Source organism: Prionailurus bengalensis, chromosome B4 (genome assembly GCF_016509475.1).
Source record: "Prionailurus bengalensis isolate Pbe53 chromosome B4, Fcat_Pben_1.1_paternal_pri, whole genome shotgun sequence".
In the NCBI taxonomy this organism is placed as follows: domain Eukaryota; kingdom Metazoa; phylum Chordata; class Mammalia; order Carnivora; family Felidae; genus Prionailurus; species Prionailurus bengalensis.
Window position 1 is genome coordinate 138,418,040 of NC_057358.1, and position 26,146 is coordinate 138,444,185.

A 26,146-nucleotide genomic window follows, 5' to 3' on the forward strand; every position below is an offset into this window, starting at 1 on the left:
ACTGTGAGATCACGACCTGAGCCACCCAGGCGCCCCTCGGCATCCATTTTAAAATGCACAGTCTGCCTCGTTCCATTTCATGCTAACGTCCCGTCAGAGCCAGCCGGTGCCGGTGCTGTTCTGGTGCTGGAATAGGTGTAGACAGGGTGGCCGAGGGCCCTGCTGGTGTGGAAGGTGGGTGTTAGTGTTAGCGATTTTCTGTGTGAGAAAACCGAGGCTCAGAGGGGCCAAGAAACGTCCCCAGCGTCACACAGCTAGTGAGGGACAGCCTGCGCCTGCCTCGGCTCTCTGACCACGGGACCCACGCTCTCCCCTCGTCGGGTGGGAACACCTGGGTGCCGGATCCCTGTTTATTATTTGCTTCTTGTGGTTGCTGACCTTGGTGGGTTCTCCCTAAGACACGCAGTGCTAGGAGGGACCTGTCCTTTGCGCTGGAGTTCTTTTGCCCCCAGGAAGAGCCAGGATTGCCTCTGTCCCTTCCCTGCTACAGACCCTGTCGAGCTGGTCGTGGAGGTCCCAAGGACCCGTCTCTGGCTGGCCCCAGACAGTGCCCAGTGTGGCAGAGGCGATGGGAAGGGGGAGGTCAGGCTGTCATCCTTGCTGTCCGTGTTCTTAGGGCCTAGAGCAGGGAAACGTACCAGGCCCAGGTGATCTGCAGACTTCGCCACTCAGACACTGAGAATAAAAACCTTTGGGGGCTGTAGAAACCTGGAACAGGCAAGACCATTTTGCAGCCTTTGATGTTCTCAAAATGGCCCTTTCCGCTCTGTGCCAAATTCATACCCTTCCATTGTGCCGGGAGCCTGCGGTGTAGATGACGAGCTGGGGTTTTTCAAAGGTTCTTCACGTTGGGGCTGGTAGCAGACAGCACCGCGTCTGTGATGGGCCTGGGCCCCTTTCTCACGGAAACACCCGCACCTTGTGCCAACGTGGATAAGGTGGATCAGACGGGAGCCGGGTGGGGGGCGGGGGGGGGTGCACGTCGGCACCTGCTGAGTCTGCTCCGTGGCAGGGGTCTCAGCTGGAGGGGGGATCCCTCAGGTCAGGGCAGGACAGAGGTGCTGGGGTGCCGTATGTGGGCCAGGATGAGCTCTCGTGAAAGTGGCTCTCTGCAGGTGCATGGGGACCATGTCGTGCTTAAGAAACACTGCCCTGTCTGTTCATGTGGTCGCTGCTGTGGCTCTTGTGCCGCTGGTCCCACAAGTTTCAGTGGGTCTCAGCATTGCTCAGAGGACACCCGATTGTCTCGGGCACCTCCCGGAGAGGCTAGGGAGCCTGCTGTGGCCAGGCCCTGACTTGGGGTCCGGGAGGAGACAGACCGCATCATCCAGTGACTGGACCAAGCAGACCTTGTTGAGTACTCGGTCCTCTGCTAGATAGGGTTAGAGCCGTGACAGGCAGATGTGTCTGTCCCCCACTCCCGGGCACAGGGACCTCAGTTAGCAGATGTGGGCAACCTCAAGGAGGCCCGGACCCAGTGCTGGGTCGGGACTGGACCCAGCCGGGCAGGGAGCAGAAAGTCAGCCTGGAGCACCGAGGGCCGGCCCGAGGAGTCCAGGAGGCCTCCCGGAGGTGGTGGACCCACAGCCCCAGGCTCATTACTGCATCCAGCCCGGGGCCTGCCACGTCCCAGGGCCCTGGTGCCAGGCACAGCGCCGCCCCTCCCGCCACCCCACGCCAGCCCTGCACAGGCCACATCTGCTGCCGCCACCGAGCCAGAGCTCCACCTCCCGGGCTCTGTCCCCATGGAAACCACGGGGGGGGGGGGGGGGCGGAGAAGGGGGGTGTTCCTGCTGCATTTGGCCCGCTGACTGGTTTCCATTAGAGCCAGCCTGCTTTCCTTGAGCCCTGCCCCTGAAGTTCAAGGCTTGCCCCCCCCGCCCCCCCCCCCACGGGGTTTCTCTCTGCATATACTGAGCTCCAGCCTTCTGGGCCACGGGACTAGGACCGCCTGGGTGGAGTGAGGGCCTGGGGGGATTCTCCCCCCCCACCAGGGCCCAGGGTCCCGCCCAGGGCCATGACTGCTCTTGTCTTGACCGGCTGTGGGCTCAGACTCTGTCCGTTCTTGCCCAGGTCCAACAGCTGCTGAAGGCCCCCGCTCCATCCTGGCTGGGCCATAGAAGCGGTGTGTGTGTGTGTGTGTGTGTGTGTGTGTGTGTTGGAGGGGGGCGGTCAGCAAGCCCCTTTTCTCTCTCTGGGCATCAGTTTACCCGTCTGTAAAACAAGAGGGTGGAAATGTGTCTCCAGCTGCCATGCCAGACAGGAGGAGAGAACGAAAGAGAAAATGAAGCCGAGGCATCACCAGCTCTCCCTGGTTCACAGTTCTGGGATTTTTGTTTGTTTTCAAAGAGGGATTTTTTTTTTTTTTTTTTAAGGGAAGGAGTCATGGAATTTGACCGGAGATGGCTGCCGGAGAGCCAGCGGGAGCCCATGGACCCAGGGCTCGGGAAGGCCTGGCGTGGCCGCGGACAGCCGGGGGCCTGGGCAGCTGTGCCCGTGGGCTCCCCCTGGCATCTGCAGGGTGGCAGCGACCTGGCTGTGAATGCGGCGAGCGGAGGCATGAAACGTGCCCGTGACAGAATCCAGAGGGCTCTGGAAAACTACCCGAGAGGCTTCCGGAGGTCAGAAATGTGGGCAGAAAATGAGACCCAGATTTAAAAAAAAAACAAAAAAAAACACAAAAACCTGGCTGGCTCATCCCCCTGGGAGAGAGGCCTGGGAGAACACTGCTGCTTGCTGACTTTGAAATGCTTGCCCAGGGCTGGTCCACGGCAGCACCCCCCAGCCCCAGCCTGACGTCCTGGTGAAGGTGCTGCCTTCCCCTCCACCTCTCAGGAGCCAGGAGTTTTACCGAAGATGATGGGGGACAACTTGAGGACTTTGGCCGGACCCGCCTCCTGCTGGGCCCTGCCACCGTCATCTGGGGACGCTTTCCAGCTTACGTACAAGGACCAGCACCTCGGAAGCGGCAGACCTTCGCAGCAGCCAGGAATGATTGGGGCAAATTGCTTTCCTCCCCGGGCCTCAGTGTTCTCGTCTGTGAAATGGGGATAGGAACACAAACCTGCAGGCACATGGGAATTAGGCGAGATTTGGGGTCGGGCTGGACGCACGGTGGATGGCGACATCAGAACCCCGCCCACCCCGGCATCCTCACCACGAATGAAGCAGGCTGCACCTTCCAGATTGCCACACGCCCTGGGGAGGCTGACACCCGCCCGGCCTGGCCCCAGGGAAAGGTGTTTCGCAAGGTCGCCCGGAGCTGTTGGCCCTCTTCTTCGCCCGGGACCCCACTCCACGTTGGGCCTGCCTCCCCCGGGGAAGCCCGAGGCCGCCTGGGTTGGCCAACAGGTCTTGGTGGCGGGAGGAGCAGCCGACACCGGGAATGTCACCACCGCAGCTCAGAGGATGGGCCTGGTGGCGTTTTCAGCTTGCTTTCCCGGGCCGGAGCGACTTGGGTTGGAACAACAGCATCCCAGTGGCCTCCACCCGTGTGCGTCCCAGCCCGCCCGCCCTCCGTGGAAGTAGGCTGCCGCGAGAAGCAGGCCGTGGCGTGGCCGAGGTTGATTTAGACCTGCGGGGAGACTGGGATAATGTAGGAAGTGAAGGAAATTTCCCCAGGGAAAGGGGGAAGAGAAGAGAGAGGAGCTTAAGTGCCTCGATAATTATAAAGCATGGCGTGGTGATTTATGGCCAGCAGGCAGGCTCCTCTGGTCTCTGCCGCCCCTCCCCTCTCAGTCCCTCGTGCCCCCGGAGACCCGCTGGTGGGGGAGGCAGTGAGGCCAGCGGGCGCCGCCCAGCACCCAGGCCCCGCTTTGTGTCCTGGGGACAGAGCCCCTCTGTGTGCGAGCCCTGACGTCCGCTCTCTGGGGCGACCTCACGGGACACTGGTGAGCCGCCAGCCGGGGAGCCGAGGCCTGAGAGGCTGAGCCCCTCACGAGGATTCTTAACGGAGGAGCCGAAGCCAGACCGGCAGGCCCAATAGAGCAGTGATGGCCAGGGTGGAGGCGTCACCTCTCATTCTCGCTGTAGGGGGAGGTGAAGCCGGGGCCACGGATTCGGGCAGAGGCCAAGGGGGTGCGTTTCTCCGGCTTGGGATCTGGGTGCCCCCTAAAACTAAGTGAGGGCGCGGCTCGCCACGTTGGCCAGGCTGCGAGCGAGGCGGGTGCTGGCCCAAGGGGGCTGCCCGGACGGCACGCCCTTTGGGGCCCAACTATGGGCAGCCCCTCCCACCCCCCCGCTGCGGGGTTTCCTCTGCTGGGACCAAAACTGTCCCCTCCCTGCCTCCTAGAATTCCTGGGGGCTGTCCCCCAGCTGCTGACCTGCAGGCTCACCCTTGACTTCCCCTCCCTGCCACACCCAGATGGTGCCCAAGTCCTGCCAGTTCTGCAGCTTAGACTGTATGTGTCACCCATACAGGGACGTGGGATCACCATGCAGGCGTCTGCCCCGACTGCTGCCCTGTGGGGTTGCCTTCCAGCTCCTGGCTAAAGTCCAGTCTCCCCTCTTCGGGGGACTTGAGAGTCCAGCAGCCTGGACTGTCCCTCCACGTTGCCATCCGTCCACTCTCTACGGTGCAGCACAGCGTCACCTCCTCCTGGAAGCCCTCCCTGCTCCTCACCTGCCCACTGCCCTGTAGTCCCATGGCTCCGAGCTTGGGTGATCCGCTCATGGCATGTGTCTGCCCTGGAAGACTGAGCCTCTCCAGAAGGACGGGCCAAAATCACCAGCCTGGCACAGGGCAGGCTCTTGGGGAACATTTCATGAATGAATGAAACGGGATCCAGAGACTGAAACGGAAGAAGCCGAGGCTGTGAATCAACTCCCTGCACTCAGGGCAGCAGCATGAGCCACTGGGCTGGCCTCATCGCCCGGGGCACCCGGGCTCCCACCCCCACCAGTATGTTCCCTTCTGGGAGTAAGTTGAGGGGCTTGTGAGCCTAACCCTAACCTCCCCACAGACCACGTGGAGGCACCCTGAGCACCTACGGCCCACGGAGGGAGGATTCCAGGCCACGGGAAAACCACGGCTGCTTCTCTGGGGGTTCCAGGTGGGAAGACCAGGCTGTGAGAGGTGTCCTAGAAGGCTCTGGGGTCGGTTCCCCACCGCGTGTCATTAGCAAGTACTGGCACATTCTGTTTAGGTCGGACGTTTCCAGTTCGTGAATTTCCCGCACGGCTCTGTCGCGTTGCGGCCTGTGGGGGTCCTCCTCCTCCAGGAAGTCCTCGAAAATGCCAAAGCCCCCCGGCCTCTTCCCCCGCTGCGCCTCCGTCGCACCTCCCGCACCCCTCTTCTTCCCCGTCGTTCGTCTTCACGGGTCTGTGATGAGTGAGGGCATCGGTGCCCAGACCTTTCCGAGGGCCCTGGCGTCTTTGTCCAGCCAGGACAGGTCTGGGGCAGCTTCCATTAAGGCTTTTTTTTTTTTTTTAATGTTTATTTATTTTGAGAGACCAAGTGTGAGCAGGGGAAGGGGAGGGAGATGTGGAGAATCTCAAGCGGGCTCCATGCTGTCAGCCCAGAGCCTGACACGGGGCTCAATCTCGTAACCTGAACCGAAACCAAGAGTCAGATGTCTAACTGAGCCACCCCAGGCGCCCACCATTAAGGCCTTTTAAAAAGCGTTCTTCGGGGAGGTGACGCCTCCCCGGCTCTGCTGTCGGCTTGCTGTGTGAGCTCGGGCCCGTCCCTCCCCCACTCTGAGCCTCCATTTTGCCACCATCTCTGTGACCTCCACCGCCGCCATCCGGTGAGTCTCTGGAAGGTTCTGAGGCCCCAGGTTTGGAGCGGCTGCCTCGGGTGTCTGCAAGTGCCCCTGGGTCTTCGAGCTGGGACCCCACTTCTGGGGGTCTCCCCTGGGGAAGGGGGAAGGATCTAGGCCCACAGACAGAGGCGTGCGTCCTCACGCCTCTCCGGAACGCGAGAAGCGGAGCAGCCGGGTACGGTCCGGCGTTGACGTCTGGACCAGGCGGCTGTGATGGAGCCACCGGAGGGCACGCCGGGTCGAGACGCTGCGAGGAAAGGCCGAGGCAGCCCGCCGTGACACAACGAGCCCCTCGGGGGAGTGGGTCCGCCCAGGGCTCAGCAGAGGAGGGCCGAGCGTCTGCTGCGTCTTTCTCGCTTGCGCAGATCTTGTTGAATGAGGAAAACGTCACTTAAGCCACAAAGGCCACCGCCTGGCCGGGGTGACACTGACTCACGTCATCACCGCATATCGCGCCCCGAAACCAGAGACGTTGATGTCGTGGGGGCCGGCAAGGCGGCGCCCTGGCTGGGGCGTGTTTGGGGCCATTGAAAATGAGCAGAGGCGACTTGGCGGGGGGGGGGGGCTGAAGGGGCCGCTGAGGTTGGGGAGCGCGTGAGGGCCCCTCAAGGCCCGTGCTGGTGGCTGTGCTGCCGCGTCGGGGCGGGGCCCGTCCTCAAGCGTCCGTCCGCGTGCGGAGCGTTCAGAGCGTGATGTCTGGAAGGGACGTCTGTGGAGAACAGTTCTGTGGTCACGTTAGCACTGGGCCCGGTACCTTGCCGTTAAGATACCTTGACATCCTTTGCGACAAACCCCGACTCCGTAGAGCTCAAGGCAGGTGTGTGAACGGAGGCTCACCAGGGAGCGGCTCACTTTTCCGGAACCGAGTTGGGGATTAGCGTGGCGTCGGCAGCTGACCTGCGGGAAGACCCCCCGTGGGCCCCGACACTTGCCGTCGGGAGTTTCGTGTTCGTTCGGCTTCTGATGTCAGGCGCTGTAAATGGCTGCTTTTTAAGCTACAAAACTGGGGCTCAGAGAGGCCAGGCTTCTGAAGGCCACGGAACCCGGAAGATTCTACGTGGCCCGTCTGGCGCCGCAGCCTGGGCTCCTCCCTGGGGCCAGCGGCTCTGCCACTGGATGCCGTGTCCTCGGGGATCTGGGCTTCCTGTGTCCTTACCACGCCGGCCATCGGCGCCCCACGTCCCTGCCGGGGCCGTGTTGACCCCAATGAAGCCGCAGGATGTGGCTGCCCGCAAGCTCACGGCCTACTTCTGACCCCTCCCGGCCTGTCTTGGGTCCCTCTGAGGCCTTGGGTGTCCGACAGGACCCAGGGCCAGACCTCCTTCCTTCCCACTTCTGCACCTAAGTTGAGGGTGTGCTCTGCGTGATTCATTAGCAACTGGCTCTTGTGGGGAGGATGTTTCTCCTACACGTGACCTTGGAGAAAGGCCAAGTTTAATGCCGAGGAGACGTGTGGACTAGGCAGGCCGAGCCCTCTGGGGGTCTGGGCTTCCGTGGCTCTGGGCCCTGCGGCTCGGCCAACATCAGGGTTCCTGCTGGGGGCTCCGAGCTCCTGCCGCACGGTGTCCACTCGGGCCCCAGGCGACTTGGTCACTGGTAAGAAAAGAGGCTGGGAAGGAATTTCTCCAGGATGACCCAGAGTGAGTTGTCACATGTCCTCAAAGCATCGGGGGTGGGGGTGGTTGGGTGGGGGCAGGGCACAGGGGTGGTGATCATGCTGTCCAGGGAGCCCATTCGGCCTGGGTGTGGAGCAGGCATCGCATCTAATCTTGTGCGTAAATCTGAGGTGTATGTCGCTGTCCCTGTGTGACGCTTTGGGAGCCTGAGGCCCAGAGAGGCACAGGGACTTGTCCAGAGCTGAAATGGGACCTCGGTGGCCCCCGGACCACCCTGCAGATAGACACAGGAATGTTCCAGAGATCAGGGATACTCATGGGCATGGGCATGGGCAAGGAGGGGACCAGGGTGGGGCCCTGGTGTTGGTTCTGAAAGATTTAAGCACCAGCCTCATTGTGACAAAGCCTTGCAGGTGACAGAAAGGCAAGAGAAAAAGCTGCCGAGGTGGCCTGGGCCGCCCCGTCATCCGAGTGACCGCACCATGGGGCCCAGGCGCTGAGGGGGAACGGGGTCGCGGTACAGGGCCCCTGGGTGGTTCCGGGGTCCCGGAAGGGGAGCAGTGGTAGGCATCATTACAAGCCAGCCCCGGGCTTGTGACTTTTGCTTTTGTCCCCTGAAACGCGGGCCACAGCTCTGGGAGGCAGGCAGTGTCTCCCACGTCCCAGGAGGAGACAGGGCAAGAGAGGATGGTCTTGTGCCTGGAGCCGTACCCCCAAAAGTAGATCTGGCCGGCTCCCCACGCTCCCCTCAACCTGCCTTGTGACCTCTGGAACCTGGGGGCCCAAGCTCAGAGTTCATTAGTGACCCTGAGACAGGCGGGGGCCCCTGCCACCCTTCCCCGCCCCCCACACCACGTGGGCCGGCCTGTTGATGGAGGACAGCGTCGGAAGGCTCAGACAGCCCAGAGGGGGAACGCTGGACTCGGCAGATTTTTAGAGGCACCGAGGGCAGGCCACACAAGGGCTGTCTAGCTCAGGAGCGAGCAGAGTGAAGGTGGGGAGACCGAGAGAGTGCCTCGGTGTGCCGGTGCCCGCTGGGGCCTCCCCTGAGTGGGTCCCCAGGGGACACTCAGCCCTCTGTTCTGTGCCGTCATTGGGAGAGTGGGTGCAAGGATATGGGAGCCACAGAGTATCCCAGGGGGAGAGCATGCTGTCAGTGCTGCTCTGAAGTTGGAAGGGGCATCCTGGCTTCACATCACCCCCCCGTGGGCAGCCGTCCTAGAGAGTTTTCCAGCCGTGGCCACGTGTGGTTCCTGTGTCTCAAGGGTTGGGCCAAGAGCCACACCTGCTCCTGCGGCTGGAGCCCGACTCACCTGCCAGGACAGAAGTTTCACACGCCTTGTGCGTCCAGAACAGGCACGGGGGGGACCCTCCCCCAGCTCCCCGGATAGACTGAATTGGGCTATTTGCAAAAAGGGGGCATCGACTGCTGGGCCTGCGGGCACGGTGGTGTGGGAGCGCCCCTCTGTGAGCCCCTGCCCTGCTCGCCATCCAGGGGGAAGAGTGGCTGCCTCTCTGTTGGCTCCCTGGTGCTGTTTTGGGGGCTCCTTCCCTGGGCGGGCCCCAGAGCAACTGTCCCATCAACTCCCGGTGAGGGTGTCAGAGACAGCCTCGCCCGAGGGATTTCCTGACCAGCCCCGGGGGTATCTCGTAGGCTCGGGCAGGTGGGCCTGGGGCTCTCAAACATCAGTGCACAGGCGGGGGGCCCCATCCTGCTGGTAGGAGAGGCCGGGAGGGCGTCCCAGCCCGCTACACAAGGGCCGTGTGGTCTCAGGGCAGTCCCCTCCCGGGGATGGCCCCCCCTGCTGTAAAACAGGACGGTGAGCTGCTCCAGGTCAGAAGCCCCATCTTGCAGCTAGGGAAACTGAGGCTGAGCTAGGAGAAACAGGATTAGAACCCAGAGCTGTGTGACTCGGGGGTCTGAGTCCACACCGCGTACGGTTGGGGCATCGGGTTCACAAGCTCCTGTAGGTCTCCGTCAAGGGGTGACATTGGGGCTCCGCCCAACATTTGGGGACTGGGAGTCCAAGCACATCCTTGGGAACCGAGCGGCAGTCAGGTCCCCTCTGGCCTCTGACAGCCTTAAGAGTCCCATGACACCCACTCTCCAGGGCCTCTGCCAGGAGGGCTATGAGCCACTTGGTGGCTCCAGGTAGGACCTGCTCAGGTGACAGGAAGGGTCCCAGGAAGGTCGCATTCCTGAGGGGACAGAGCAGCCACATTCTTGCACCTGGGGGGCAGGGGCCTATGGGAACCTAGGCATGTTCAGGAACCTGGGGGTGCTGACAGAGGGCTGGGGAAGAGGGTGTGGAAGGGAACCAGCACCTGGGACTCTCCTCCTCCAGGCCACCATCCACGCCCAGCCTGGGGCAGAGGCAGAGTGGGTCTGTTTCTTTCTTCGGAGAGTTGGACTGGGTCTCCCGTTACATATGCACGGACGGGGGGTGCCAGTCCTGCTTCCGGAGAGCCTGCGACCCCAGACACAAGCCTGAGCTGGGCCTCGGAGTCACCCTGGGCCGGATGTTTTGCTCCGTCCGTTCTGGAGTGTCCTCTCCCTGGCTCACTGGGAAAAGACCCAGAGTCCTGTCTACACCGTCTGAGTCCCAGCTAGCAGACGATGTTCCAAGAGTGGGGGGCGCTTGCCGTCATCCTGGGTGCCGGGCAGGGGCGAGGCTGCAGGGGTGATGGTTCCTGCTGCAGAGCTGCTGGCCTTGGGGGAGGCGGGCAGGGCGGGACTCTGTGAGCTGATTGCAGGGGACCCCCAGACCACTCTGACCCAGGCGGCATCCCTGGAAGAGTGACCTGAACGATGGGTATAGGGATAGGTGTTTGATGGCAGGAGAACGTTCCGGGCCCAGGGGACAGCAGGTGCCAGTGCAGGGCTGGAGCAGGGGGGTGGAGACACTGTGATGGCAACCTCACCGTCGGCCCTCTCCCTGCAGACACTGGAGCCGTGTGCGGCTGGGCTGCAAGGAAGCCTGTGGTTGGGGCTCAGTTTTGGGTGGGAGTCCCGACCAGGGCGGTCAGACGAGGCTTTCCTTGCAGTCGGTAACCTCCGGGTGCTTCGGCACCTGCCCGCGGTGCGCGGTGGCCCCGGCCCATCTGTGGGTGGTTGTGGTGGGGAGGGTCACGCTGAGCCCTGTCCCATTCTCGGGGCCACGTGCCCCCAGGGCCTACCCGGCTGATTGCTCGGTCACCTTGTGTCTTCTGGGACGTGCCTCATCCCAGAGCACCCCCACGGAAGCGGGACCCATCGTGGCCTTTGGGAGACACTCCAGGACTGCGTGGCCCATGTAGATGGTCTTTGTCCTGGGCCGGGGCAGGGGGGCAGCCCTGGAGGTGGGCGGCCTGGCCAGGAGGGGAGCGTGAGCCCATCTTTCAGAAGATTCTGGCAGCAGGACCCACCCTGCCCAGAGCTCCTGAGGGATTCGTTGGCCCCTGGCAGGTGGATGAGATCCTTCTTCCAGGGCGGAAGTGAGTTGTGCGCAGAGCATAGGATTCCCTGGCCTGCCGTGTGCCCGTGCCTCTCAGTCCTGTGGCCCGAGTCTCTGAGTCACCTCCTCGAAGCAGACGGGATCAGGGAGGGCCAGGAGGGCCAAGCTGTTGGCACAGAGACTCTCCTGAGCCAGCTCTGACCGTCGGCACCTGCGGCGGTGGGGGTGACGGGCACGCCCGGCCCCAGCTGCGAGCCGGCAGACTGGACGGCTCCTTTGCGGCCTCAGTTTACTCATCCCTAAGACTCAGGGTAGGTGTTCTTCCTGGTGGAGTGTTGGGGACACAAAGTAAATCCCAGAGCACGTGTGGCTTCAGTGAGAGGGCCCAGGGGATGGGACAAAAGTCTTTGTACACGGGACGCAGCCAAGAAGCACAGCGGTTTATACTTCACTCAAAGGCAGCAAACTCTCCGGGTGTTTGGGCCGTGCCGGGCTCTTTCCGTGCTGCAGCCCAGCAGGGTCCGGTCCCCTCCCTCCATTATTTCCCGTTTACGTGTTCTGGTGCTGCGGGAGGGGAGACGGTGAATTGAGCCAGCGTGAGGACTCGTGGGCAGCCTCTGCCCCAAGCGGCCAGGGGCCTTGTTGGCAGCATCTCTGAGGCAGCCGGGAGGGTCTCCGGGCCCCGGGAGCCGGACCCCAGGCCTGCTGTGGCCACGGCCACAGGCTTCCAGTCGGTTCCACAGCCTCGGGGAGACATCCATGTGGGGAGAGGTCTCCGTGATCTGAGCAGCTCTGTGTGGCGGTCCCGGGTCTGTTTGCACCTGCCCGTGGCAGGGGCTGCGTGGGGCCGGCCGGGGGTCCAGACTGGCTGTTTCCCCCGAGGCTCTCTGTCCATGCCTTCTGCAGTGTTCCGGAACGGCACCTCCAAACCCATGTTCCGCCTGGGACAGCCGTTGCCAGCCCTGAGGGCTCACGGGAGTGGCCACACCATCGCAGGGGACTGGGCCCCAGTATCCAGATCAAACCTCCTGGGGCCCAGCCCCACCTGGCCCCCGCTGCCGTGTGGTCTCGGGGAAGCCGCGGCCTCTCCCTGGGGTTCTGTTGCAAAAGGGGCATCCAGACCTCTTGTGCGTCCCCCTCGGCACCAACAGAAGCGGAAGAGGGAGCCTCTTTTTCTGGCCAAGAAGTGGGCGGGGTGGGGGGTCTGGCTTGGGAACAGACACAACCCACCCCTTGTAAAGCTGAAGCCTCTGCACGTAGCCCCCACTGATCACGCGGGCAGAGAGGGAACGAAGGTGTTTTACGTTCTGTTTGCTTCTGTCCTGCCACATAAATAAGTAGGCGTAGAACTATAAAAAGTGCGTACGTTTACGTTGAAGCTTCGAGCAACATAGACAAGGCAGAAGAATAAAAATAAACGGCTGAAGAAATTAGGGCAGAGGGAAAATCCAAGTTAGGCCTAGCAGAAGCCAAGTCACGTAGAAGTCTGCCGGTTGCCGGTGGGGACCTGTAAATTCAGCTCTGAACTTCTAGCGTTCAGAGCAAAGAGGAAAAGACTATCCCTTGCAGGAAGTGACGTTCAGGGAGCGTTTTCTGCACCAGTGATCCCAAGAGAGCTGCCTGGGGCTGACGCTCCAGGATGCCCCAAATCCCTGGACCAGGGCGGGTGGAGAGGAGGGCCCTCCCTCACACTCGGCACGGCCGTGGTCCCCTCATCCTCGCCAGCGCCTCACTCGCTCTGTCACTTGACTGTCCCCAACCCGAAAAGCCTAGTTTGAGAGAGAGGCAGTGAGGGGCCCCGGCCAAGCCATCAGGCCTTGCCGAGGCTGATGGCGAACGTCTGTCTCTGGCCCCGAGTCCGCACGTTTGCGGCCCAGAGACGGACGACCCCAGAAAATCGGGGTGTTCCGTTCCCAGTGTTTGGGGCGCACGGTCACAGCTGGGGCCCTTGAGGTGACCTCACAGGCGCTCCGGGCAGGGTGGGTCGAGGCAAGGGCACCGCACGTATCCTGGGGGGCTCTTTCCCGAGACTCACATAGCATCTCTCTCCTTCTAGGACTCACGCCTGCGTCCCGTCACCTTGTTCTGCAAGTGACCCCTGACGTTCAGACGACTGACCGTGCACCACCCTCAGGTCAGTGCAGCACCTTGGACATTGAAAGTCAGGGCTCCCCCTCCCCCCAGGTACCGCCCGGGGCCGGGCACGTCTGGAGCGGGACACGCGCACGCACGTAACACGCGTGGAGGCTAGTGGAGGACAGAGGACCGGGCCGGCGGTACTCACGTTTTTGCAGGCTCAGCTGGGCCTGCTCCAGCGTCGGCCCTGACCTGCCACCAGCCCCTCTCCGTAGCCGAGGGACCAAGGTCCGCCAGAAGCCAGGGGCTTGCCCTGGTCTCTTGCCCCGGGAAGCTGGACTCAGGCCCATCTCTCTGGCTCCCTTCTGCACAGAAGCCAAGGGAAGCTCCTTCTGCAAGGCGCCATCTGTCTCGGGGGTCCGTGGTGGGAGGGCCCGGGCCAGCTGCTGGGGACTGTTGGAAGTGTCTGTGGAGTGGGCAGAGCTCAGGGGCTCAGCAGGTGAGGGGGCCCCGGCCTGCCACTCCCTATCCTGGCGGCCTTGTGGCCCTGGCGGAGGCCTGTCGTGCCCAGAGGCCCCCTGCCCACGCCCCGCGCCCCCCCTGAGAGCCGGCCCGCGGTGCAGGCCGCGGGACCCACTCGGCTGCCTCCAGCCTCCTGGGGAGTCAGTGGGGCCATGTGGGCCAGACAGGCGTCCCCTCCCCTCCCCCGCTGTTGCCATGGCCAGGGGCAGGCCTGCCTCCCGGGTCTGGGTGGAGAGGACCCCAGGCTGTTGTGTCTGGGCTCAGGACCCCTCTGCCATCTGGGCCTCGTGTGTTTATAGGTCCAGCTTGCCCGCAAGACTCTGCAGACGCGGCCCCCGGGGCTTTTGTGTTTGCACGCAGAGCGGGCGCCAGCCGGTGCCCGAGATGGGGGGTGGAATGTGGGTGGGGAGAGGGGGAGGCCCCCAGAGGACGTGGGACAGAGGGAAAGGGGGACGTGGGGGGGTTACCAGAGGAAGGGGAAGGACAGAGTGGAGGCAGAGAGAAAGCAGGGCAGGGCACAGGAAGAGAGGAGACACGGAGCAGAGCCACAGGAAGCTGCGGGGGGGGGGGGGTGGTGGCCTGGGGTGCAGCTGGTCCCAGATGTCCCCAGGGCCTCCTGGGCTGTGCCCAAGGCCATCTAGTCCAGGTGCTTTCCCGGGCGCACGCTGCGACATCCCCCGATGTCCCGCTGGCTGCAGGTAGCCTCCAGGCTCCAAATGAAACCCAGGCCCCCGGAGGTTCGCTCCTCACACAGACGCGGGCACCAGACTCGGGTCCTGAGTCCCCAAGTCCTGACAGACACAAGCAGGAGGCCGCAAGGGTGTGTCCCCAGGACCGTGGGCGGAGGTCGAAGGAGGCAGGGCCGGCCCGCCTGGGAGGCCAGAAGGGCTTTTGGACCAGGACGAGGGGGTCCGTACACAGTAGCCGAGGCCCAGGTGACGTGGGGAGGGTTGTGGGCGGAGAAGGACAGGCCTGGAGGAGCGGGCTCTCCCGGGGCAGGACCTGTACCCCCCCATACTGTGCAGGGGACAGAAGACCAGGCCGATGCATACAGTAGGTGCTTGCTCTGTGCTCATCCAGAGCCTGAGTGGTCACCAGGATGACCTTACAGCCCAGGCACTCACTGCAGGGGTGAGAACATGCCCCGGGCCAGAGGGGAGGGCGCCCCTCCCGTGTGCACTCACGCCCTCCTGTAGCCCCAGCATCACCAGCAAGGTGGGGTTCATCATCTCCATTCTGTCCAACTAAAAACGGAGGCCGGGGGCTGCGAATAGCCCAGCTCTGGCCTCACCTGTGGCCCTGGGGGGTTGTTGGGATGATGGAGCCCCTTCAGGACGCTGGGCTGGGGGCACCAAAGGTTTATGGGGGGACGGTGACTTGGTGAGTGGGCTCTTTCTGAACTGACCCAGTACTGCTCTCCTTGAGGTCTGCCCAGACTTGGCCCCGAATGGGGAGAGGTCTGGGCACGGGAGGCTCCCTCCGTCTCTAGTCCCTTCCCCTGCACTGAGCCCCTAGTGTCTCCCCCACGCCCGGTGAGGGCAGGAGCCACGCGCCTCTGCTCGGCTCCCAGTGGTGGCCTGCTCTCTGAAGGGACGTGGCCCTGCCCTCCCCGGCACCCCGGCTGCCTGTGGGTGCACAGGCTGCCGTGTTCTCCCGAAGCTGACACAGACGGGGGTTCACGGAAAAGTGAGGCCTGGGGTCACGGGCCCGACACCCCACGGCAGAGCCACGCTGAGGAGCCGGATCTGCCTGCTCCGGGGCTGACCCGAGTCTGGTGCCCACGGCCGAGGAGAAGCAGGAATTTGTTCTGACGCTAAATGTCCAGCCAGCCTTGAATTACTCGGAAGTTGAGGCTTAAAAAATACCTCGCGTCTGATCTTTTGGTCCCAGTGAAAGTACAAAACGCAGAATGACGGGCTTCATTCGGTGCCTCCTACTGGTGCTGAGCAGCAGCGCGCTGGCCGGGAATGGTTAACCTTGAGACGTGAGGAGAGAAGGAAGCAGCAAACGCTTTGCTGCTCTTCGAGAGAGCCGGGAGAGCCCTGCTCTTCGAGCTCCACCGGACAAAGCGACGTGCGGTTCAGTTCCCGTTCTGGTGCCAGGCCCTGAGCTGGACGCCCCTCCCCCCAGTGCCATCGCTGGGTGGTTGTCTCGGTGCCACTTCCCCGGGGGGGAGGGGACAGAGGCTCAGGGAGGTCAAGGGGCCAGCCCCAGACCACAGGGCCGCCCAGCAGCGGAGCAGGGGCCTGGCCCCAACCTGCTGAGAAGCACGTCTGTCTGGGTTCCAGGAGCGTGTGGCCTCCCTGAAGCGCCGGGGTCCCCCTGAGCTGTCGGGCTGCTGGATCCTGAGAGGCAGCCTCCCCGGGGGGCGGGCAGGGGGCCGGGGCCGGGGCCTCCAGCTCAGGCCCTCACCGGAGTGGTGCCCAGGGTGGGCTGGGGGTTGTCGAAAGAGACTTTCCGATAGGGTGCAACCCAAAGTGCCATTTCCCCCCAGGTCGGGGCTCGGCTGGACGCCTGGCCTCGGACCCCCCCTGGTTGGAGGCCTTATTCCCCAGATACTACGGTGCCGGAAGGCCAGCTGGCCGGCTCTGGTGGGAAAAGAGAGGCTTCCACTCTTCAGCAGCCCGACTGCTGTCCCTGCTCCGGCGTGCTTGGGTCCAGGCTTCTCTTCTCCAGCACCGCCGACGCTCACCCAGCCTGGCGGCCTTGGAGAATCGGGGACGCCACAACACCCTGTCACCTTGAGGAAGGGAAGGCAAGCATCTCAGAAGTGGGGCTTCCAGGGTCCCCCAAGTACAGAGGAGTCCGGTCCTTCTCAGCAGCTGTGTGACCCGGGCTCCGTAAGTGGAGACGTCCGTGGGTTTCCGCTCCCCAGTGCCGTAGGCACAGGATGCCTGTCTTTGGCTGTGTGAGCGTGGGGAAGTGCCTTAGCCTCTCTGTGCTGGTCCCTTCTCAGCAGATCAGGCCGTAACGGGGACTGACTGAGGCCCTCAGCGGGACGGACGCAGGTCTGTGCCTGGCATGTCGCGCGTGCCGGGGGTTTGCGTTGGCCGCGTGTCCGATGGGGAGCACGTGCCCGGGAAGGGGGACACGTTTGCAGCAGTATTGGGCAAATGGGGGTCGGACCTGGGCTGTGAGGCTGTCTCATCCCCGTGGGGCAGCTCCCACGGAGAATCTGCTCCCGGGAGCGGTCCTCAGTGAGGACACCGCTTTGTTCACACCCGGCGTGCGTAATCAGGACAGCCGTGGTTACGCAGGTGATGGGGACCGTGGCACCTGCCCTCCATGCCGTGCCGTGGCCTATGGTAGCAGCCGCCCTGTAGGAAAGGTGTGGGGCTGCCTTCCCAATCCCACTGTCTTGTTCCTTTCTAAAAAAAAAAAAATGTTTATTTAATTTTTGAGAGAGAGAGTGTGAGTGGGCGAGGGGCAGAGAGCGAGGGAGACCCAGAATCTGAAGGCGCTCCAGGCTCTGAGCTGTCGGCACAGAGCCTGACGCGGGGGCTCGAACCCCCAAGTCACGAGATCGCGACCTGAGCCGAAGTCGGACATTTAACTAACTGAGCCCCCAAGGCGCCCTTCACTGTCTTATTTCTTGACACAGGCCCTGCCCCTGCCTCTGGATCAGCCTGTCCCCGTCAGAGCTCAAGGCCCCAGCTGTGTGAGTGAGGACCGTCTCCCCGGACCCTTGGCCTCAGTCTGCCCATCTGTAAAGTGGGATTGGCCTGGGCCCAGGCTTTCCCTCTGCACAGGCAGGGAGGGGTGGCCTGTGCCTGGGCCCAGGGACCCCGGAGCAGTCCTGCGTGTATCTGCCTTCCATCTGGGGTTCTGAGCGAGACGTGGTAAAGGTGCGGAGACCACGGGCAGCACAGAGTCGGAAAGACGTGGGCCCTTGGGGTATACCCACCGCCCATCGGGCGGTGTGGCAGAGGGGGCTTCCTGTCCAGCGGGTGTTTGATGGGGCAGCGCCTCTCGCCCACGGGACGTGGGCAGGGGCTCCCCAGAGGGGACACGAACAGGAGGTGGGCTGTCACCGGGCGGAGGCAGAACAGGAGCCTCGAGGTTTGGGACGTGGCTCGGGGTCCCGTCGGGCAGGGCCCTGGGTGTTGTGGGAGGTCGGGGAGGGGCTGGGGCCGGTCTCCCCGGTGTCCCCGCCCCCGGCGCTGCCCTGGCACGGCCGGTCCTGCCAGCTGTCCCTGCGCCTGGCAGCAATGGGCAGGAAGAAGCCGGCAGCCTGGACCCCGGGGTGGGATGTGCTGGGATGTCCCCGGAATGCGGGCCAGCCCCTCCGGCCATCTGGTCAGAGGCCACCCCGCCACCAGGCAAATGAAGACCACCCTTCGAGGGTCTGGGGCAAAGGAGGATTTTCCTGTGGAAGGGGCCATGAGCCTACACTCTCGCCTGCCTCCCCGCATCGCCGCCCCGGGCCGGGCCATCTCCTCCGTAAGGCGGGAGAGCGTCAGTGCCACTGCCCTGGGCAAGAGCTTCTCCCCAGACCACCCGGAGCCCCTCGAGAGGGTAAGCTCAGGGTGGTGGGAGCTTGGGCAGGAGGAGGCTTTCAGAGAAGGCACTGCTTGCCCCCCCCCCAACTTTTTCTGGCCAGGTCCCCCTGGGCCTCCACGCAGGACAGGCGGCCGCACTTCCGGAGTGGACATTACCCCTCCCTGCCGCTGCGGGCCCGTCCCTGCCCCGGGCTCTTGGCTGCCTTTGTCTTTCTGGGGCTCCACAAAATGGCCGCCGCAGCCCTCCGCCATTTTGTGTCTGAGGCAGGCGGGCGGGTGGCCGGCGGGGGAGGAGGGAGGGAGACCACCGCCCGCCCGCCTGCCCCGAGTGGCCTGGACGGAGCCCAGCAGCAGCCCCCGCCCCAGCCCGGCCTTGGCCGCGGCTGCCCTGGGCTTGGCACCAGCCAGAGTCTTGGCAAGGCCGTCCGGGAACCCCGGCCCTTCACCCAGCCCGCCGGCCCCCTCGCCACCCCCCAGCCTCCCCTGACGAGCAGACGGAGATGCTGTAGACCAGAGCCCAGAAGAGCTGTAATTAAAGCCATGCTCCTGGAGGGAGTCCTGGCAGCCACGGGGCCGGCACGGACAGTTCTAGAAATGACGCTCGCCCGAGTGGGTGGGGATGGGCTCCCCGGACCCGCCGTGACCAGGGCCCCATCTATTTCAGGCCACACTGGGGAGACCAGCAGCCCCCTCAGTCCTGCACCAGCCGCCCTGCCCCCTTACCTGCCTGAGGAGCCTCCGGGCTCCCTGGCTGGGCCTCGTGCTGGGCCCCGGGGCTTGTGGAGGTCGGTCAGGTTTCCGGTCTGGACGCAGCTACTGCCCATCCTCAGGAAGCAGGGACGGGGGGCTTCCTGGAGGAGGTGAGCTCTGCAGCCGGGCTTCCCGTGGGGCTGGGGCCAGCCGAGAATCTTCGGTGCACCAGGCTGGGGGTGAGCCCGTTCCAGCCCAGCCCGCTGCCCTATGCAGTCCTCTCCTCCACGGGACCCACATACCCAGAACCTCGGCTTCCCTGAAGGGCATTTTCCGGAGCTGGGAGCAACCAGGCGTCTCCCTCCTCGTCAGAGAGCCTCCGGCCTCCTCCTGTGCCTCCTGCTCTCGTTCTGTGCACAGCGTTCGCAAGCTTGCCCCTCTGACAGCACCCAGTGGGTCGGAGGGAGCGCCCTACGGAGGGGAGTCGGTCGGGCAGGAAGTGGGCACACGGCATCCGGGCAGCCTTGGCTGCGGGGCCTGGGAGCAATATCAGGGAGGCGCGGTTGTCCCTGGGCCCGTTCACTGGAGGGACAGGGACTCCACCGGCCTCGGCAGGTGGAAGGGAGCCGCCGGCCTGCCGGGCGTCGATGCCCACCCGTGGTACCCAGCCGTGAGGCCGTCAGAGGGCAGTGGACCTCCTAGAGGAGGTTCGTAGAAACGTCCTCGTAGAGGAGGGAATGGCGCTTGAGGAGAGCAGGCGCCTTTTAAAGGGGCTGGTGCGGATTCCCAGGCAGCATGCGGGGTAACGCGGGCGCCGTGGGGGCAAGCCCCGGCCTGTGTTCCCTGCGTCGCCGAGGGTCAGTTCCGCGCCGTCGAGGGGTAGAAAGCAGGCGTGCAGCAGGGCAGGGCCCCGGAGCTGCGAGACGGCTTCCCCAGACACCTGTGGCCCAGCCAAGCCCTTGAGGCTGGGAAGGCCGCTGGACGCTGCCCCAGGCCCTTCCCAGACGCTCTCTCCTTGCGGCTCCCAGAGAGAACATTCCATCACCATGAAGTGAGGTTTACTCACGCCCCGGCTCCCTCTGGGGAAGGCCTGCCGGACGGGATGGTGGCCACACGCCAGGCCAGGCGCAGAGCCTCCTGGAGGAGCCGGGAGCCCCGCAGCGGAACGACCCACCGTCTCGGAGGGGGCGGCCGCCAGGTGTGGTTGCTGCGGGGCGGGGTTTCGTGCTGGGTGTTTTCAATGGTACGGGTGCGTCCGGTCCCCTCCCTTACCCCTGCTCCTCGCCTTGTGGCCCAGACTGTGGCCCGAACTGAGAACATTTCAAGTCCGCGTGCGCCTTTGAGGCTGACGCTGTTGCCTCTGACACCCGACGGAGACACGCTCGGGATCAGAGAGGGCTCTGCGTTCGTGCTTTCCCCTTTGGAGTTTGAGCGAACCCTGGACAGAACAGCCTCCCCGGCCGACGCCTTCTCCCCGGGCATAGAGGCACCTTGCCCTTCCTTCTGACAGCCGCCGGCATCCGGGTCCCACTCTACAGGGCGGGCGGCTGAGGCCGGAGGTACCAACTTGCCCACGGCTCGCCGCCAGAGCAGGGGGCCCGGACCGTGACCCGGTGGACCTCCGAGCCAGCTGTCCCCTCCTCCCACCTGCCCACGGCCCCCGTGGATGCAAGTGTGTCTGCAGAGCTGGCCAGCCTCCCCGGGCAGCGCCAGCCCCAGCCCCCCGGCTTCCCAAGTGGTCCTTTCTGGGACCTCCAAACTCGGGCAAATGTGGCAGTGACAGTTCAGCCTCCTCTGTATGCCTGGCCCTCCTCTAGGCTCAGGACATCACGGCAGGCCCGGCCCCTGCCCTGGGGAGCACTTACTTCCCCAGGCCTGGCCACCTTCACCACGCCAGCTCGGAGGCCTCTGGGGACAGGAAGGCAAGGAGCTGGAGCGGGACAGTCTTCTGAGGCGACAGCCGTGGGGGAAGCTGGACAGGGAAGGTGCCAACCAGAGAACGCTTTGGGGCCCTGAGACAGAAGGAGGGCTGGGGCCGGGGCTCCGTCTGGAGGCGTCACCCACCTGTGTGGGGAAGCGGGGCCGTGGAAAGAGCCTGGGGCCAGAGAAATCTGGTTTTGCTGGCCCACCCCCCCAGACAGGCTTTTGGGGGCCGTGAGCCCACCGGGCCTCGTACTCCCTGAGCGGAGGAGTCCGTCTTTAGGTTGGAGGTTTTTCCGTCATGGGTATTTTCACGTCCATTTTAAGAATCTCACTTCAAAATAATTTGTCCTCGTCGCTGAGTTTCGGCGCCCCATAAATTGTGTGCCGGAGGTGAGGGTCTGGCTGGCTCCCCGCTTCCTGGCCACACCAGGCCCACAGTGGGCACACGGCCCCTGCCCGCGTCGGTCAGACTGCCTGGTACGCATGTCTCCTGAACTTTATGGGCCGTGTTTGCAGGGACAGACCCACGCCCCCTGCCCCCCCCCCGCCACTGCCCGGGCCCCCGGATGCCACCCCCACAGCTTTGTCCCAGACCCCATTGTTGGCACGGCTTGCCGAGCAGAAACACTGGCCGCTTTATGGGGAGAAACCTAATCGGGGCGGCAGTGGCGGGGGGCAGCCACGGGGGGGCTCCCGGCTCTCAGTGGCCCCGAGCCAAGCCCGAGGTGACTGCGGGGTGACACCGTCTGTCTGCCTCCCTTGCTCCAGACATCCGCCCAGCCCTGAAAGGGCCACCTGCCCGCCGAGGCCTCCCACACACCTGTCCCTGGCCGGCCCGGCCCCTCCCACCGGGGCCCGCCCAGCACCCTGCCCACAAGCGGACACCGAGGGGGACTGGGACGGGGCCGCTGCCCACCGCTCTCCCCCGCAGCCCTGCTCGGGGAGCCCCGTTCACAGTGTGCTCCTGCCCCTGCCGCCAGCCCTCCTCCAGGCTGACGGGAAGGGTCTCTTTGGTCTGTCTCGGGATTCCTCCCCAGGCCGAGGGCACTGGTGATTCGTGGGACTTGTCGGGCAGGTGGACCCGGCCAATCTTCCCCTCCAGCTCAGACTCCTCGAGTTGGGGCCTTTTCCCCGCTAGCTCAGAAATGTCTCCGCACATGGGTCACCGACCCAGCAATGTAAACCCTGCCCCTGATCCAAAAAACCCTCTCTCCGGAGCTCTTGGCTAAAGAAAGCCGCATTTTGGGTGAGCTCTGTTTTGGTAAGGGCAGAGCCAGAGTGGGGACCCTGCCGGGGGTCATGATACCTGCTTCCTGGTCACCTAGAGAAATTTGAAGCAGGCTGTTGAGTATGCAGGAAACACGCCCCAGGCCCCTGGGGAGAGTGGATTCCCGCCTCCTCCGTGGGCACCGCTCCCACCCACAGCACCACCTGCCGCAGGGCCGGGTCTTGCAGACATGAGCACAGCTGGTCCCAGAGCTGGGATTCCCCTTGGGGGCCTCCCGAGGCTTCCGGGTGGGCAGTGAGAGAGGCCCATGGTACGGGAGACGGGCCCTCGTGGGCAAGGAGCTGGGACAACCAGGGCTGTCGTCCCCGGCAGAGAACAAGCAAGGACAGAGACAGATGGGCCGGGCGGCTCAGAGGAGGCCTGCCCTGGGCATTTTTCTTTTCTTTGGAGGACGTGTCGTGCTGGCTTCCCCGCCCCCACCCCCCCTTTACGCCAGTCCCGAACGGTCGCCTGGCCAGAATGGGCCAGAACCAGAGGGGACTGTGATCCTTCGAGCAAGCCCTGGCTGAGGCCTCAGGCCGGGTCCTGGGAGCCCTTTCCTCCGGGTTCTGCTCTTGGGAGGACCCCAGGCCTTGCTTGCCACAGGGCAGGAGCCCCCGCCCGCCTAGAGCTCTGGAAAGCGGGGACCTCCGCTCCTCCCTCTTGGGTCCTCCCAACTCCAGGCCCCAGAACATCCGTGCCCGATTGGCGTGGGAACATCGGTGGTCTTGACCATTCAGGGACAAGCCCGGGTCTCGGTCCTCTCTGACCCAGAGTCGTCCAGCTCACGGCGGCCACGGAGGCCGTTGTCTCCAGGCCCTTGCGGGGGGCGTGTCCCTGGCACTGGAGTGCGGGATGTGAGGGTTGGTGGGGTGTGCCCAGGCAGGAGGCACAGAGCGGCCGCGGGCGTGTTTCTCCCACACCTGATCTTGTTACTTTTTCTCTAAATCCCCAACAGGTCGAGAAGCGGTGTCCGGAAGGGGGCTTCTGTCCACGGTCGGCCTTCCTTGCGGTGAGTGGGTGTCAGGGCAGGGCCTCTGGGCCCAGGCGGTCTCCACCCTGCGAGGGCCCCCCCCCCCCCCCCCCCCGCCACCCGCCCCGCTCTGCCCAGCCCAGCCTGAGCCCACGGGAGGCCTCGCCCGGTCATCCTACGGGAAACAGGCCGGTGAGTCTGTGGCCCCAGCCTCAGACTGGGGCTGGCGTGGGTGCACGCCCAGTGACTCACGCGACGGCACGGGTGACCCCCGGCCCCACCGCCCACCTCTGCCGCCGTCCTTGCTCTGGAAGTCTGGCTGAGGAGCTGTCCCCCTGCCCTTCGTCTCCAGGTCCTGCCGTCAGCCACGAGGGTCCTTGGACGGAGATCTAATGGTCCCACTGCCAAACCTTTGCCCAAGCCACCCGAAGCCACGCCTCCTTTTCCTGCCACTCTCCGGCACACTCCCCCAGGCGACGCGCTTCGTCCACCCACCACGCGCTTGTGACACTGTAACCTTTGACGGTTACCGGATGTGGCCCGGAGGAGCCCTGGTCTGTGAGAGCGGATGCAAGCGGGGTGCTCGGCTCTGTCTCTCAGGTGCACCTGCTACCCTCGGGCTCACCTTGCCTGGAGGGCCTCTGGGGCCAGGAATCCTTGAGGGAGCCCCTTGGCTCTGCCCAGCCGTGAACCAGCCCTCGACTGCAATCCTGATGTGCCTCGGCCGCCCGCCACCGGCCCAAGAGGCCACTCGGGTAAGTCCAGCCTGGAAACAGAACAAAGGGCGAACGAAGGAAGCCAAGCGACCTGCTTCTCAGGCTGGGCTGGAGGGCGGGGATGAAGCGGGGGTACGTGTGGCGACCGCCAGGGTGGACCAGGATGAGGGTCTCTTCCCGTCTCCCTGTCTGTCCCCACCCCGCAGGGCCCGGCCCGCAGCCTTAGCACATGGGTGTCTCAGCGGCCGACCCTGGAGCCCAGAGCCCGTGCTCGGGGTCCCTCCCCCTGGGGCGTTCGGGGGAGTCCTGGGCTGGGAGCCTCGGCCACTTTTCTCCTCAGCAGTGAGGCCAACAGCAGTCAGTCTCCCCACAGCGCAGTTGGGCGGGCGCCCAGGGTGCTTAGGGGCCGGGCATGAGACCTCCGTCAGCAGCAGGGGGCAAAAAGCCAAGCCCAGCAGAGCCCAAGAGCAAGCCCCCCGCCCCCACCACACACATGGGGCCGAGGCCCCCACCGGTCGGAGCCTCCGTTTCCTCACTGCAAAAAGGGATCAGTAATCCTAGCTTCCCCAGGCCCGTGAGGGCCAAATGGCACGGCCCAGCCTGGGGCCTGCCTGGAGGAGGCAGCCTGCTAGGAGGGGTGTGGAAGGAAGCTCAGAGCCCTTATACCGCTGGGCGGAAAGCAGAATGTCGTAACCTCCCCTCTGCCGCCTGTCAGCTGTGTGACCTCGGGAAGGTGAGGTTACCTCTCTGGGCCCCAGTCTGCTCACCTACAAGATGGGCTGACAGTAGTCCTTGCCTCACCAGCTTTTCCTCGGGCGCCCCGGCAAGGTGGCGGCCATGGTGGACATTTATCCAGGCTGCCTGTGCCTCCGGGCACTGAATGCCGAGCCCTCCAGGGCCTACGGTTGTGCCCCGGCTGCCTTCCCCAGGGGAGCCAGGTCCCTTTGGAAAGAAAGAACAGCGTCCTGGGATGTCTCCCGAAGTGGGGACAGCTCAGGTCACTTGGAACAGCGGGACCGGACTGACCAGAGTCTATGGGGAAGGCCGCCCCTCCCCCCGCTGCTGCCCAGCGGGTGGAGGGAGCAGGCCCTGAGGCCACCCGCGTGTCTCGGGCAGCCAGAGAGGGGAAGCTGTGCTGTCAGAGGGCGGGCGGCCAGGAGGACACGGCACCTTTTTGCCACATGTTGGCTTCTAAGCGACAGCCGTCCAGTGTCACCCTTGCAGCAGATGTCCCTTGGCCACACGGTGGCCGCTCCGTCCGGATGGGAGTGATCAGTCACCTGTAGCGCTTGCCCAAGGCCACACTGCAATGCTTGTCCCCTCCCTCCGTCTCCTCGCCTCCTTCCTCTGGTTGGTGGCTTTCTCCTGCGGGACCCCCTCTGCGCGGTGGCTCTGGGGAGTACGCCTGCTGGCCTGCCTGCCGGAGTCCCTGAGCCCTCGGCGCCCGCCGGCCTGGCCCCCCCCCCTCCCCCACACCCTCCCGCCCCCTCCAGGAGGTGCCTCTGAAGCCGCGAAGCCCGTCCCTGCGTCACGACCGACGGTCCTTTGGGGTGAGGTAGTAGGTTGTATAGTTTGGGGCTCTGCCCTGCTCTGGGTAACTATACAATCTACTGTCTTTCCTGAAGTGGCTGTAATCTCGCCGATGGACAGCACCCGGGACCCTGGCTGGGCGGAGATCTGGGTGCAGGTTGGGGATGGGTAGCGGCCGTGGTAGGGTGGGGGCGGTGGCCGCCGGGCAGGAAGTCGGGCGGGCCGAGGTTCCACTTGCCGTGTGACCTTGGGCAGGTCGCCTTTGACCTCTGGGCTTCACTTCCCCCGTCTGTGAAATGGGGACCAATGAGGATTGAAGATGATACCGTGTGAAGTGTCCAGAGCGGGGCGGGGCTCAAAGCCGACCCCCTCCCCCTCCCTACACTGCACTGAGAGCCGCCCCCGTGGCCGGCCGTGGGCACCAGTGGGGGGCAGCCGTGGACCCAGAAGGACGAGGGGCAGCTGAGACTTGGCTGGGGTTGCAGGGCTGGCCCCCAGGGACTCCCACGGGCGACCTTAGCACCCCCCCCCCACCATGTCCTTCCCAGCCTGCCCGGCTCAGCGTCTGGGCTCTGGTCAGCGGTGGGACGTCCCCCAGAGAGGGAGGCCGAGGCCGCCCCATTCCTCCTCACTCACCATTCCAGGCAGGAAAGTGGGAGGAAGGCTCCCCAGAGTCTGGCCCCTTGGGGACACACGCTCCCTACCCACCCCCACCCCGCCCCGACAGCTCGTAGGTGGATGGCATGGGCCTCACTGTGTGTGGGGAAGCCCACGGGCCATCTGCGTCGTCACTCCTGCCCTGCACCTGCCCAGCCTTCCAGCTCGGCTCCGGTGGCCGCAGACCACCGGGCAGGGGCCGGGGCTGGGTGCGGGGCAGTGGCGGGACATCGGAGCCTCCCGCTCCCCGGGCACCGGCGGGGTGAGGTAGTAGGTTGTGTGGTTTCAGGGCAGTGATGTTGCCCCCTCGGAAGATAACTATACAACCTACTGCCTTCCCCGAGGAGCCCAGCGACACGTGCCCGCGGGAGGGCCGCCCCCACGGCCGGCAGGCGACTCCGGGGCCCCGAGCGACGGGCCGGGCGGGCGGGAGGCTGCAGCGTGCACTGCTCGACTTCAATAAAGGCTGTTCTGATGTGAC

The 26,146-nt window shown here is 64.7% G+C and overlaps 1 protein-coding gene across 1 annotated transcript in view; it reads left to right on the forward strand.

The window, feature by feature from the left end:
• Positions 1 to 23,694, forward strand: part of LOC122473693 (collagen alpha-1(I) chain-like) — a 39,261-nt gene extending 15,567 nt beyond the window's left edge. Inside the window, exons 3-5 of the mRNA XM_043564308.1 lie at positions 12,869 to 12,946; positions 22,748 to 22,801; positions 23,115 to 23,694. Of these exons, the coding sequence (XP_043420243.1) occupies positions 12,869 to 12,946; positions 22,748 to 22,801; positions 23,115 to 23,155 (173 nt within the window). The 3' untranslated portion in view covers positions 23,156 to 23,694. The remainder of the gene's footprint in view (positions 1 to 12,868; positions 12,947 to 22,747; positions 22,802 to 23,114) is intronic.
• The last annotated feature ends 2,452 nt before the right edge of the window (positions 23,695 to 26,146 follow it).